We start from the raw sequence: 15,945 nt of genomic DNA, 5'->3' as shown, positions 1-15,945 counted from the left end.
GACGAATGGTTTCGTCGAGTAGGTTATTCGATGATGCTTGTCTGTGTGTCTGTTAGTGAACAGAATAAGTCGAGAACGCCTGGATGGTTTGTTGTCGTATTTGGTGTGTCGGTGTGTATGTGGGAAATCTCAAGATGATTAGATTTTGGGCGAAGTGTTTTGCATAATTAACGAGAAAAGTGTAAAAATGTGTTAGATTGTATGCTCATACTATGCTTTCTGGTTGCGACGTGTGGGCTGTATTGTTTCAGGGGATATTGACACGGGTAAATGGGTGCAAAGTTGGTCATGAGGGGTCATGAGGCAGGCAGGAAACGTCAGTTACTGCCAGGGACAAATTGGCTATCAGCCAGCTGTAGGGCAGATACAAGAGATAGACTTGCCCATATAGGCAGTAATGCTTTAAAGCACTAAAACAAGGGCTCAGAAAAGGATTCACCTTAATTGCAAGCCCCCAAAATTCTTATGCACCAGAAAGCCACATCTGTCTACTTTAGAATCATGCAAAGAAAATAGACAGTTGACCAGCTCGTTCTCTCGTAACAGCTGACAGACGAAAACAATCGTCAACTTTGACCTACTCCCAGCCTGGAAGAGTCCACTCGGAGCATGTGAAACCAAACCACAAAGATATCTCCTTACACCAATTAAAAGACTGAAACATACAAATTTTGACCAAAGTTGGATATACACGGCCTTATATGAGTAAGAACAGTCATTAATGCAGTGCCACAGCATGGGAATACCGAGCATGTCTGTGTGTCTGTTAGTGAACACGATAAGTCGAGAATTCTTGGAAGGATTGTCTTGGTATTTGGTATGTTGGTAGGTCTCGATGAAACCTGAAAATGATTAGATTTTGGGCCCCCTATCGGCTTGTTACGGTACTGCAGCGGAACTTCCTGTTATGATATCTCGTGTTGTGGACATGCTATGGAACTGATTTTTAAGTGGTAGATAGCTCGTTGGGCAGAGAGTAAGTGGTATAGGTTTGGGCCCCCTAGCAACTTTTTTGGAACTGCAGGGGTAGGTTTTGCTTCAGACTTTGAAAGGGAATAACTCAAGAAGGGCTTGATGGAAGGTCATGATTTTTTGCATGTACATAGCTTGAGCGATGATGTACATGATTGGATACTTATTATGCAAATCAGTAACTAATTTGCATAATTAATGAGGAAAGTTTATACATTCATCAATTTCCATGATAGGACTCGCAAACATGTGACATATGTAACTGAGGAAGAGAGAAATATTGATAGATATCAGCTATGCAAATGAGAACCTCATTTACATAATTAATGAGAAAATGATATAACTCGAGATGGGCTTGATGGATGGTCATGATTTTTGGTATGTAGATAGCTTATGTGATGCTTTGTATGATTGGATGATAATTATGCAAATCAGATTATAATTAATGAGGCAATTTTAAAAACCTGCTGTGTTCCATGATATGACTATTCAAATATGTGACATTTGTAACTGAGGAAGAGAGGAATGTCAATAGATAGAAATTATGCAAATGTAGGCCTAATTTGCATAATTCATGAGAAACTACTATCATTCCATACTAGTAAATAACGGCAATTTCATACTTGTTGCATTTAGAAGTTGTGTGAATGTGAACACCATTGAATCAAATTATGCTAATAAGGAGCTTATTTGCATTATTGATGAAAAATGTTAGCATAACCTTCTTTGTTAAGCTCATAATCATCACAAGGAGGTTTGGACAACTTATGTTATTTGGGTGAGGAGGATCAACTGGTATGATTTTTGATTGATGAAAAACACTCCTAATACGTCAGTCATAAAGGTCAAAATCATTTAGCGAAGGTATGAGGTCGTAGAACTCTTGTTTATTCATTCATTCATTCGTTCGTTTTTCATTCATCCAATCATTCATCCATCCATCAATTCATTCGTTCACGGAGTCTCCATCCATTCATCTAGGCTTACGTTAAAACGGACTGTATTGGTTTTTTCTCCAGTGGACGAAATGATCAGTGAGGTGGACGTCGATGGCGATGGTAGGATCGACTACGAGGGTAAGTAGGGCCTTTCCGCTGGGCAACTCAGTTACTTACGGAACAACCACCGCAAATCTTCGGAATTGGGTATCTTGACCCGAGATATCGACTGCTGGAATGTTTTGACCAAGGCCGTAGGGGAAATGTATCATGCTCAAGGCCATGAAATGGCGGACATGTATAAGTATATGTATATAAATTCCTTGTTACCCGACTTTGTGCTTACCACCATGTTAGTTGTTGTTTGAAACTATACTTTTGTATGTGTATGATTATAGTAACAAATTTGAATAGTGTACAAACAGTTTTTACCTTATCGACTATCATGTTTTTTACAGAGTTCGTGGCAGCGATGTGTGATAGAACGGCGGAGAAGTGAGGCCACAAAACAACATTTAGCATTAGCACGAATGCAGAAAACAAGTCCACACTAGCGTGTAGACGTCCTTAATTAAACCATCTAATCGTATCCATCTCCTAATGAAAATGCTTCTAAACGGGCTCAAACGAGAGCTTTATATCTTTGACGATTTCTTACGAAGTTGGTATCAGCGTGATTGTTGTATTTTTCTGTGTGTCGTATAGTATATTTCATGTATACAATGAATGTATCCAATGGTCGAATATGATATGTGCATCTGTCAATAGGATATCTCAGCGACTGAATCCTAGTTTTTTCTTTTCAAAGTGATATGTTGAATTGCATCGAGCCGTCATATGCAAGTATTCAAAGTGAAAATACCAATGTGTAAAGGAAAAAAACTCACCTATTGTTGTGAAAGAACATGAAAATGTATAGCTGATAATTAATAATAGGTCATAAAAACACTATTGTCGGCAACTATGTTGATTATGATTTTTTTACACTCAGGTGTATTAGACGTACTAGTATTTGCTATCTGTAATTTGGGCCTAATTTCTCTGCACATGTACATAAAAGGTGAACTCAACTTTTCGATGTCGTAGAAAGAATAAATCTATCAGACATATAACGTAACCGTGTGTGTATCACAGCCCGTGTAATGTCTAATAATGCCATAATGATTTGATTATATGAAAGACATCGATATCCTCTGGGCACCCCAAAACTGATTCGAGCGTGCAAAGACAAAAATATGCCTTCAATAGAACACGGTATGCCAAACAATGAATTCTAACTCTTTATTAACGTAATTTCAGATCTTCTTTGACATTGGGATGCTACGATAAGGGTTAAGACATACTATTCCGCTTAGTTGTACTGGTGCACCTGACCAAAAAAATTATGATAGAATGGGATACTACCACATTAGTATACATTTTCCGATATTTGTGCAATACATAGCATATATTCTGCAGTTTCTTTGTAAGATTAACAGACTGAATATGGTCGCAAACATTTTTTTTTCAAAACGGACGAAAATCGATGCGCGCGCAGATATGTCACCCATATAATCAAGTCAGGGTGGCCCTACTGTAAAGAAAACACAAAATAAACGACCAAAAAAGTGAACATGTGTGATGTGTTATCCTAAGGCTAATGAAAATCAATGTGGTACGGAAAGTGACCACGACTTTCCATCTTTATCATACCGAGGCAATATAAAAGGCTGGCTTTTTCTAGTTGTTTTCATGTTATAAGAAGATAGTGAAGCAGGCAGGTGCTGACAGCCATGTTGGTGCTCTTGATTTGCACGTGAATGGACCGTCGCTTTTGTATCTATAGTAATAATATGTAGATATTTTCAAACGGTTTTATGCAAAACATATATCATAAGCCGTAACAACTCTAAATTTATATGACGTTGGTTCACGCAAAACCGGGATTTTTTCGATAAGAGTTAATTGAAACCAATCTGGCACAACAATTAACCATCCTTTTTTCTGTTATTTCGTCAATATCATGGATTACCTTAGCACTAATACGATATATTATATTTTTTCTCTCTAGTCGTGCTGATACCATAATATTGTAATTTGAAACTACCGTCCACCGCACGTAGCATGACTGTGCTCTCGGACAGGTGCTAATATATTTCCGGGAGAGAAGATTCGTCGGTAGAACGTCACTCAAAGTCGACCCCCACCGTCATGGCAACGTGTACATTTATTCATCGGGACGTTAGCTGGATGCCGTAACAATGGTAATACTACTATGTCCGTGTGTTTCTGGTTGTGTTAGGAGAAAACTTTGAGGAAAATATCGCCCTCAGTCCACTATCACACACAACATTTGGACAAAAAAGTGTTCCTCACAAACCTCTGTCGTCTGCTGAACAGCAGAATTCTAGGTAATGAATATGCGTATGTGGCGGCGGGAAATACACGTGCCGTAGGTTGTAGCAACAAAGAGGTGTTTTTGATGATTGATCACACTTCGAGTCCCGCTGCAAGTTAGCAAAAGAGCTTCTTATAGGTTGTCTTGTAATTCTTTTTAGCAGGAAGCGGATGTGACATTTGTAACTTTTTGATTTTTTAAAACCAGCGAACAGCCATGTAGTGATATTCTCCCACGACGCCCTCAGACTGTGTCAATAAGGGACGGAGAGTTTTTGACGTGGCCATCTTTTTATTTCCATGAAAAATGGAGTTATTTCCTTCAGTGTGTCTGTGTGTCTGTGTGTCTATGTTTGTGTACACATATACACCCAACCACAGACACACCAAACCACAAACGGCATCAAAAACATAACCTTCTTGGCGAATGTAAAAATTGCCGACAAAACACAAACAACTTCAAGAAATGTTTTTTTTTTCTTAGCTGGGCGGGAGCCAAGATGCAAATGCAGCTAGTTGGGTGGCGTGAGTGTGATGACGATATGTGACCCAAATAATTGGTCACCTTCGTGACTTGAATTGGAATTATACTGATATGGCTGCACTTATATGCACACTGCATTTAACATTAGTTGTGTCAAAGTGGATGTCAATGATATTAAAGAATTTAGATGTTTCTTTTCTGAGGCTTTCAAGTTGAAACTACGTGGCGGAAAATGCGTATCTTTGAATATCACGATAGAAATCTAACTTTTTGATAGGTTTATAGGCAGGCAAAAAAAAGGAACGATAGATCTCCGTGATATTCGGCATGTAACGGCACTGAACCTTAATCCGACACTTTTGAGAAAATGGAGCGCAGAATCATGAATCAACAAACGACTTTGTGAGTATTCGTTGGGTGCATTATGTACTAGTATAGTGCTTCCGCAATCATTACTGCACAAGTGTAAGTATTCCGATTATCGAGCTGTGGCTGGAAAACAAGGCTTGAAAGCAGCATCACTCATAACGAAGTCCCTTGGGAATTATGTTCCTAAAAGAACATTAATCCGACACAATACAATAGTGACTTTGTTTGTACTTGATTTTTCTCTATGCAATTAAACCTGCTTATCCATCTCTCCATCAACCAAAATCCAGTTACACCGTGGTAAAATAGAAACACAATGATATCACAGTCGACACAATTGTCAACTGCCGTGAACTAGTCCAGGGGTGCCAAAGAATTCATACGAATTTTACGGAATTCATACGAGTTTTACGGAATACATACGATTCATTACTAAGAAACATAGGAATTTTACGGAATACATACGATCCATTACTAAGAAACATACGAATTTCACGGAATACATACGATCCATTACTAAAAGAAACATACGATCCTTACTAATTTGTTGGCCATCGCGATAGCACCGAATCTAGCTTTGTCTGGTCCTCCTAGTTGGTCTAAGCCTACAGTATACGTAGTCTTAATTTAGTGTAGCTTGAGATTTTTAGAGTTTAGCAGGATGGGATACGACTTTATTGAGCTCTTTGAGGATCGTATGTTTCCTAGTAATGGATAGTATGTATTCCGTAAAATTCGTATGTTTCTGCGTAATGGATCGTATGTATTCCGTAAAACTCGTATGAATTCCGTACAATTCGTATGTTTCTCGTAATGAATCGTATGTATTCCATAAAATTCGTATGAATTCCGTAAAATTCGTATGACTACTTTGGCACCTGTAGTCATCAACCATCGTCCTAAAAATGTTATGGCTGCTCTCCCTCCCACTACATGCCCTACGTGACAAAAACATTTTCCTGACCTCCTCACCAGAACATGTTTTCTTCGGGGCCTTCAAATCCACTTAGTTCCATGATAGGACTATTCAAACATGTGACATATGTAACTGAAAAGAGAGAAACATCGATAGAAATAGATCATGCAAATGAAGTGTCATAATCAATGAAAAAAACTATAATTCCTCAGTGATAAATGATGGGAATTTCATACTTGCGGCATTTGGAAGTCAAGTGAAGGTGAACATTGTCAAACATAAATTATGCAAACCAGGACCTCATTTCTATCACGGATGAGGGAATGATATGATTTTAGATTAGACACTTATTCAAACACGTGGACCTACACACAGTAGATCACTCCTCCCATGAATTATCTAATTATTATTTAGACGACAACATGTATATATCTGTGTCTATTTGATTTGAGTTCAAGGGAAACAGGAAGATACTGATGAGGTATAGAGAGGGAGGATAAAAATGATAAAGTAACAACTAAAAGCTGAAAGGGATTTGTTTGAGAGGAATACTTACTTACTTGGGCCTGTCGCCCATCCTTGGGCATAGGCCACGGACGAGATGAGAGGAATGAAGGAGGAAAAGGAAAAGTTACAAATGGATTTGTTGTTCGTATGCCTTGATAACATATGATACGTGCGCGAGATATTGACAAAATGATTGCTAAAACACTATTTGCTCATTCGGTTGCATTCATTTCGTGCATTAGCATTGCGTGTTAATGTTAGAAGCGACCTCTGTCAGTTGACGCTAGCAGCACAACGCAACTGAAGTCGAATCATTTCAAACTTAAAGGTCACAAAGGCCATATGATTAGACTATATGGATGACATCCTCTGGGGACCCCAAAACTTATGCGAGCGTGCGAATAAAACGAGTTTGTCAAAACAAATGCCTTCATTTTGAAATCTACGTGGTCAGCCAGGATGAACAAAACTTAACACACAGAGTTTTGTATACCGAACTATAGGTTCTTCATTTTTGTTCTTTTACTTTGGCATTCTATGACGTAAGTTCCCGTTTATCGAAGTATCATCTTTGCAATTTACTGTATGTATTTTCTCATTTTGCAGCTGCTTTTTACGATTTACAGTATGGATGAAAACTTTTTTTTGGAAACGAAAGAAAATTGATGCGCGGGCGGATGTCATCCATATCAATTCAACATGGCTCAATCAAATTTCCGGAAAGACTGTCCATTCACAAAACTGACATTTGCATGTTCTGATTATATACTCATTGAAACTCTTACTGACGTGTCTTTGAAACATCTGGACGTTAACACGTATAATTAGCTCCCTGAAAACGGGGGTATTTTACCTTCATGAAAATGGAGGTATAGTTTTTGTTGAGTCTGTGCGTGCGTGAATCGTGTGGGAGGGGGGGGGGCGGGCGATGATATTTGATATTTGGTATGTGGGGCGGTCTTAAGACAAAGGTCAAGGTCGATTTTAGGCGTCCTGGCGGCTTACCTTGGCACCGCAGCAGATTTTTTTTTAAATCTTTGGTCCTGGACATGCTACGATCTTGGTGAAGAAATGGTGTAGCAATCCCCCACCCCAACATAAGCAGGGGAGTTTCTGTTGGAACCTATCAAAAAGCTCGAGGATAAGTGAAGCAAGGAAGGATATTCGACACGTAGGTACCTTAGACAGAGATGCCCACAATTAGATGCAAATTACAACTTGCTTTGCTTGATTAATGAGGAAATTCTATAAAATTGTGTTTTATAATAAGACATGGATACATTTTACAGATGTGATTTATGGCAGGTGGAACATTAAAACCCCGGTTAAGCCCAGGTTACACATAGCCGAACATGGCCTCCCGACTCTCCCCCGACCTTGGTTATGTTAGGGTCACATTTCAAAGCCGGGGCCCGACCGGGCAGTTTTCCGGAACGAAAAGTACGACATAAAAGACAACAAGAGATATGAACGCAAAAACGGCTATTTATGAGCATGATTTGTGCATATTTCTTGATATAAATTTTTACTTTACGTTTCCGCAAACAGACTACTACCAGAACGTGGGCGAATCATCCCCGACCTTCACACGACCAAAAACAAAGAATTCGAAGAACACTAAAAGCCGCTAACAACATAGAAGAATGGATAATTTTGATTAAAAACGAAAATGACCCCTCTTTTGAAAGTCGCCGAATATGTCCATTTTAATTCGTGAGAGGGTTTACTTAGTAATCGGTCGGGGATTAGTCAGGAGAGATTCGGCAGTCTGTGGCTAGAGGTCGGGATGGTTGGTTAAAAAGCATTCGGGGCTCAGTCGGGAGTAATTCACTTACTGGTTGGGAGATGGTTGGGACATGTTCGGTGCATGTTCGGCGCTAAAAGATAGGCGTGGCCTAAAACTGGTCAGACTGCTCCCGAACTACCGCCGACCTGAGTCAGCTAGCGTTCGGGAGCCATGTTCGGCTATGTGTAACCCGGGCTTAACAGATATCAATTATGGAAATACAAGCGTAATATGCATAATCAATGCGAACGTGCCATAATTCCTTGGTGGTTAATGATAGGAACGCCATACTTGTGACATGTGTAACTTAGTTAAAGGTGCGCATCACCATGCATAGCTTTAAAGATTATGTAAATATGGAGGTCTTTTTGCACAAATCATTATGTATTTACATATGGAATTCTGCCAATTGAATGGAAAAAAATTGACGCATACAATATATGGTATTTAGATGCTAATTACAACCTTATTTGCATAATCAATACAAGATAAAACAGGAAATTTACAAAAGCTCTAAATCTTTCATGGAGAGATATGGTCTCCGAAGTCTTCTTCGTTTGTTGCGTTGTACTTTATGCTTTAAGGTGTACATTCCTGATTGAATACAAACCTTTGGGATATGTAAATGGATTCAAACACTGCAACTCCACACATTTCATACCCAAAGAAGCTACTATTCTGAGCATATGATATCGCACATGTATTTTTCAACCTATAGCTAAAATATCATCATGTGTAAAAAGAGTGATTAAGCACTAAGATATTCAAGCAACGAGTAGCAGCGTCTCTGTTAACAGTCTCAAAAGAGCGGGAGTCGTGGGACTGTACTTCTTGAAGACACTAGCTCGTCACAGCTCGTCGTGTGTCTTGTCTTCATCATTTTCTGTTACCGGCCCGTGTGATTCGTCCATAAGACGTGCTATGTCTTTAAGGACTTCAATGTCAAGGCTCTCGAGACCCTGACGTGTGATGTATCCAGTCTCATCTTTATCCAAGATGCCAAACATCCTGTCGATCATTTTTAAGTCCTCTTCTTCTACTTCCTTGTCTTCGTCTTCGTCGACAACGGCGGACTCGTAGTAGTAAGTGAACATCTCCTTTGTGAGCTTGGTGCTGTTTTTAAATTTGGTCACATTAAGAAGGGCATCCCTCATCATCTCCACGTTCATGTACCCCATGTCGATAAACTTGTCTCCCTTCTTGTACGTCCACTGTACTGTGACGTCACTCAGTGCCGCGTACTTGGCGATGTCGGTTGTTGCGCAATCTGTGTCGTCAAAGTAGTTTAGTGGGGACCACATAATGGTGGCGGCCACGCTGCGCCCGTACGACCTGACTTGGTGGAAATATCCTGCGGGAATGAAGATACAGTCTCCGGGTTGGAGGGTGGCCCAGGTCCAGGGAACTTCTGACACATGCGGGTTTGTCAGGAGGTCAATACTGTCCATATCTAGATGGGAGAAGCTCGATCCGGAAAACTGCTTCTTGTCGGCCATGTCAAGTAGGTCGTCGTACTTTGAATCGATCATGATGAAGTCTTTCCGCCCAGAGATCAGACAGTGAAGGTTGTGGTCAGCGTCGTAGTGGAGTAAGGACTTCGTCCCGCCGGCGGACAGCCAAAGGTTAGATTCCAAAATGTTTTTCTTGAACGTCCCACAGAGTAGCGAGCGAGGTACCTGCATTTCGGCCCTCATGGGGTCGGGCAGCAAAGACACCACGTACCAGTCTTCGTCTTGGTAGTTGTCTAAGAACTCACTCAGGGGCATCCTTTTCGGACGGGCCAGTCGATCTTCGTGTTTCTTCTCGACCAGGACGTCCAAGTCTCCATACTTTTCCCTGATGTACTCATCACTCTGCCAGTTGGTGACGGCAGGGGCCTTGGCGATCGCTTGTCTGTACACAAGCGGTACATAGGGGTCCCTTGCATGCTGTTCCCAGAACTCTGTCGGAGCCAGCGGCTGTGTGTACTCCTTGACGGGCCCTTCTGGTTCTCTCTGGTAGCCCAGCGGTAACAAATGGCCGACTGGGAGGTCAGAGTCGCTCCGCTGCATAACTGGCGGAAAAACAGCGTCCATACGCATGTCTTTGGTAACACTTGTGTTCAAAACCGGCACAGAAATCAAGAGGTACATAAGCACCGTCCTTACTGCCCGTAACATGGCTGATATATACAATTACGACCTGTAGGAAACTTTGACATATGAGGCCACTGTGTTGAAGGACGGCTGGCAAAGTGTATAGAGCCTCGTTGTGTGCACGTATTCCCAGCTTTCGTCTCAGTCGTATGTATGTTGCACTGGCCTGACGAAATAAATCACGTGTCCTGGGCTCCTGGCGTGACTTCAACGGTAGCTTACCACTGACGACCCGAATCTATGATCTTTTTGAGTGGCCCTCCCAGGCCATAACACGTCAAACATGACAATAGTTCTGTTTCCTGCTTATTTCTTACGTGCACAGTCAAGCTGCATTTCCGGGTTCAAAGGTTAAGCAATGTTTCGGGGTCAAAGGTACCATAGCCGGCAGGTAATCTCCCAGCAGGTCTAACGGTTGTAAGGACCGTATCCAACTGGCAAAAGGAGTTTTTTATTGCAATAAAAACTCATTTTGCTAGTTGGATAAGTCTTTGCAACCGTTCCGTTATTATTATAATAGATCTGCTTGGAGATGGGAAACTTCCGAAATTTCATGTTCTGGATATGGTCGTGATTTTTCAGTGGTACATGTAACGTTAGATTAGTGTCTACCAGACTAACCGCGCCGAGAACATTTGCCGGGGGACTTTGGCCATTCATGCAATTGACTCCCTTCATACAATTGACTCTATTTTGACCAATTTCTACTATTTTCCCAGCGACCCGCGGAGGCTGGTAGAGCCTAAATGTAGATAGCTCTTGGGGTAAGCGGTGCTGAGGTTTGGGCCCCCTAGTGGCTTTTTCAAAAACTCCATTGGCCTATTTTGTTTCAATTCAATTCAACTTTGAAAGAGAATACTGTAACTCAAGGGCCAGGGGCTGACGGATCGTGATTAATTTTTGTACGTAGATAGCTCACGTGATGACTGGGTTAACCAAGGACATTATCTGTCCTTGGGTTAACGGATAGACCTGTCCGGTCCGGACAGCGGAAGACTGACAAACACAACAAGATTGGCAACATAAAAAGATGTTGCCATGGCGACGGTGGTCTCTGTTAACGTTTTCGTTTTTAACCCACATGCAAATAAGGACCTCGCATAAGCGGCATAAATCATATCAGTCGATCACCTTCTCTACCAAAATAACACAAGTTGTCCAATGTATGAAAATCTTGTTTTCACAAAAAAAGATATCGGACCATTTCCTCATAAATTATGTAAATGAGGCCCTTTATGCAAGATTTGTGTCTAATAGTGGCCACATTTACTTAACTTCCAAATGGTGCAAAAATGAAATCCCCATCATTTACCACTATGGATTTATAGTATTTTGTCATTAATTATGCAAATCAAGTATCAATTTGCATAATTGATATCTATCGATATTTGTCTCTTTCTCAGTTACATATGTCATGTGTTTGAGAGTCCTGTAATAGAATGAAGCTGATTTATTAACTGTCCTCATTAATAATGCAAATAAGATATTGATTTGCATAATTGGCATATGATTATGTAAATAATCACTTAAGCTATCTACACACCAAAAATTATGATGATCCGTCATCCCCTTCTTGCGTTATTCTCTTTCAAAGTTTGAGTCAAAATCAGCTCCTGCAGTTCCAAAAAAAGCCGCTAGGGGGTCCAAATCTACAGGACATATTTTCCTAACAAAGAGCTATCCACCACTTAAAAATCATGACTATAGCATGTTCAGAAGACGAGATTTGAAAAGGGAAAGTTCCCCTGCAGTACCATAGAAAGTCGCTAGGGGGCCCAAAATCCAATCATTACAAGGTCTCTTACAGACCTACCCACCTACAAAATATGAAGACAATACATCCAGGCATTCTTGAGTTATCATCCCATTGACTTTCACATTCCTGTACAATTCCTAGAATTCTTGCAATCTGCACACAATATAGTAAAAATTTGGCTCGCCCCTGAGGCGTCGCCAAAATACACACACACATAGACACACACACACACACACACAGACACGCACACACACAGACAGCGACAGTTCCACTAGATTCTGCCAGACACACCCCATTGCCAGAACGAACATCGATTTCATCACAGCCTGATCATGACAACTGAAAACAGCCCATGGACCGGGTCCCACCATACAAAATGACTATTCTACTCTGATAGGACTGCTGTTTACATGAACAACATGTTAAGCCAAATCTACACAAATTTTAACATCATAGTCCACTTACCAACAGACACAGCATAACTGTACACTTATGTTCCCTGAACTATAGAACTAAGTCCTCTAGAGCGTGAATGGCCAGGGATGTTAGCTAAGGATGGAATGCCAGGATGGAATGCCAGGATGGAATCCCAGGATGGAATGCCAGGATGGAATCCCAGGATGGAATGCCAGGATGGAATCCCAGGATGGAATGCCAGGATGGAATCCCAGGATGGAATGCCAGGATGGAATCCCAGGATGGAATGCCAGGATGGAATTCGAGTCCCACTGGAATACCAGGAACACCAGTCATAAAGGAATTTGCCAGTAATTCCTGGAGCCCTAATGAAATGCCAGCCTGGGAATCTTAATCCAGAAATGTTGTTGTGTAAAAATGTGTCCCATGTGTTCTTGGAAGTGTACAGGATTATATCAGCAAGAAAGTGGCATCTTATCAGCAGGATAATCATCTAGTACTAGTACTACTGGCTTGCTAAATTTCCTTGCGACAGTGAAATTTTTCATTGATCGATCTGGCTTGGACATGTTCCCAATGTCATGAATGAGGTTAATGCCCTTTATTAATTAATCTGCTTGTATAGGTAACTGAAGCAGCGTGTGCACAATCGTTATCAGTACAGAGTTGATGCAGTTATGACCTGTTCCCCGAAGAAAGACATTAAGTCTTACAGTTGTAAGGACCAGCATTAGGGCGTCTAAAAACATTGTAACAGACACACGTTGTTTTAGAAAAGAGCAATATTACTGCAGAGCTGAGGTCTTAAATGGGTCATGTATACATAAGCCTGGCACATCTGGTAGACAGATGTAGCTTCCTGTCTAGGTTATCTAGGAGGAATGTCCCGAGGGAGGCTTTCTGTCTGACTAACATTCCTAACATTCTTATTGTCTTAATATGCCTATGGACACATGCCTGTACAATTCCTAGAATAGTTGCAATCTGCACACAATACTATATCATTTGGCTCGCCCCTGAGGCGTCGCCAAAAATGGGTAATTCAGTTGCATAATCATCAAAATACATTTTGTGTAAGGATTAATCTACAACAAAATCAGCACGTTTTACGATAGGAGAAGGGGCATTTGCATGACATCAGTATCCGTTTTTCCGATATCTTGTTGCAATTTTAGGCATATATTTGCTCATTTTGCAGCATCCTTGTACGATTTACAGCATGGTCGGAAACATTTTCTTAAACGGAAACGATTGAAAATTGATGCGCGCGCCGCTATATGATCCATATAATCAAATCAGCGTGGCCTGAACAACAATTCAAACTAGAGTTCCACGATCTCATACCTTCGCCAAATGATTTTAATCTTTATGACTGATTTATTAGGAGTGTTTCTCATCAATTACAAATCATACCAGTTGATCGTCTTCACCAAAATAAGAGAAGTTGTCCAAAGTATGAGCTTGACAAAGGTTATGCTAACATTTATCACCAATTATGCAAATGAGGCTAAATTAGCATTAATCGATTCCACGTTGTTCACGTTCACATAACTTCCAAATACCATAAACATGAAGTTGCCGTCATTTACCAGTATGTATATTTACAGTAGTTTCTCATTAGTTATGCAAATTTGCATTTTTTCTATCAACATTCCTCTCTTCCTCAGTTACAAATGTCCTATATTTGAATGTAGCCATATCATGGAACACATCGGGTTCTTTAAATTGTCTCATTAATTATGCAAATTAGAATCTGACTTGCATAATTATCGTTTAATCATACAAAGCATAACGTAAGCTATCTACACATTAAAAAATATAACCATCCATCAAGCCCATCTTGAGTATTTTCTCATTAATTATGCAAATGAGGTCTTCATTTGCATAGTTAATATTTATGAAATTTTTCTCTTCCTCAGTTACATATGTCACAAGTTTGAGAATCCTATCATGGAATTTGGCGGATGTATAAACATTCCTCATTAATCATGCAAATTAGATACTGATTTGCATAATAAGTATCTAATCATGTCCATCATCACTCTAGCCATCTACTTACCAAAAGTCATGACCATCCATCAAGCCCTCCTTGAGTTATTTCGCTTTCAAAGTATGAAGCAAAACCTGCTCCTGCAGTTCCAAACTAGAGTTCCACGACCCCATACCTTCGCCAAATGATTTTAACCTAACCGGGTTCTCTTCATTCCGCTGACCCGTTGACGCTTCCTACATTTGCGTCTGCATCCCTCGGACTTCCTGTTGTAACGCTGGAACACACGGACTTCACATTGTGTCTTCAGGAGGTTCAGCTAATGCGTCAGGAAATGAAAGTCGTCAGGGCCTCTACCATTGACAATATGAAAGTGCAGACAGAACTTGCAACCCTTCGCCGAGAAATCGCCGACCTTAAGAACATGAGGTTGTCGGCATCACAAACTGTGCCGACGCCACGTAATGCCACCTTCGCCGACGTGGTGTCTGACAACTACCCTCAACAGACCGGGCATCCCTTGGCGACGAAGAAATCCCAAGGACCTGTCCAAGTGCACGCCCAAGGTCAAGGTGGTAATACAAAGCCCAAGTCTCTCGCCCCGGTGTCCCACTCGCCTCGTCGACGCCGCAGATCTAGCGTCACTACGGCTCCTGACACGGATGGATTTAGTGTAGTCAAACGAAAAAAACACGCTATAGTCGGCACGGGCAACAAGCCCTCTACCCTGTTGACGGCCAAGGCCAGGCCGAGGTCTTTGTAACGGGTCTGGGACCCGACATTGAGCCCAAAGATGTCGAACAGTACCTGCGCGACAACTTGTCGCAAGACTGGACGTTGTCCTGTTCGAGCCTTCCCACGAAGTTTGACTCCTACACTTCTTTCCACGTATCCGTGGACACTGATGCTACTGAGGAAGTTCTGTCACCATCCTTTTGGCACTGTGGCGTCCTGGTCAGACGGTTTCACAGCAAACGTCCCTCCTTCAGACCAGAACAATGACGGCCACATGCAACACGGATAGCGACCTGAAATCATTGAGGGTGTCATCTTTCAATTGTCGTTCTGTCAAGAACCCCACCGAAGCTGTTAAGGACTTGTGTAACGTCTCTGACTTTGTCCTCCTCCAGGAACACTGGCTAACGCCGGATGACTTGAATTTCCTTGCTGGTTTGAACAGTGACTTTATCGCGCACGGCACCTCGCCTATGGGGGCCTATTGCGCGGGCGTCCTTATGTCGGTGTCGCAGTTTTGTGCCGCAAAACTTTCAATGTGAGTGTTGTGTGTGAAGATGACAG

At 41.3% G+C, this 15,945-nt stretch overlaps 2 protein-coding genes across 3 annotated transcripts in view; one reads left to right on the top strand and one right to left on the bottom strand.

The window, feature by feature from the left end:
* The window catches only part of LOC136432258 (calmodulin-like), a 66,177-nt gene extending 62,655 nt beyond the window's left edge, over window positions 1-3,522 (top strand). For both annotated transcript variants that reach the window (XM_066423353.1, XM_066423354.1), the window contains exons 5-6: window positions 1,992-2,048; window positions 2,369-3,522. In XM_066423353.1, the coding sequence (XP_066279450.1) occupies window positions 1,992-2,048; window positions 2,369-2,409 (98 nt within the window). In that variant the 3' untranslated portion in view covers window positions 2,410-3,522. The remainder of the gene's footprint in view (window positions 1-1,991; window positions 2,049-2,368) is intronic.
* A 5,674-nt stretch (window positions 3,523-9,196) lies between these two features.
* On the bottom strand, window positions 9,197-10,429 carry LOC136434115 (bifunctional peptidase and arginyl-hydroxylase JMJD5-like). The gene has a single exon (XM_066426879.1). The coding sequence runs from the start codon at window positions 10,427-10,429 to the stop codon at window positions 9,197-9,199; it is 1,233 nt and encodes a 410-aa protein (XP_066282976.1).
* Window positions 10,430-15,945: the final 5,516 nt, after the last annotated feature.

The sequence above is a fragment of the Branchiostoma lanceolatum genome, chromosome 4 (genome assembly GCF_035083965.1).
Source record: "Branchiostoma lanceolatum isolate klBraLanc5 chromosome 4, klBraLanc5.hap2, whole genome shotgun sequence".
NCBI lineage: Eukaryota > Metazoa > Chordata > Leptocardii > Amphioxiformes > Branchiostomatidae > Branchiostoma > Branchiostoma lanceolatum.
Note: the sequence above shows the minus strand (reverse complement) of the source record. Positions and strands in the feature narration are given on the sequence as shown.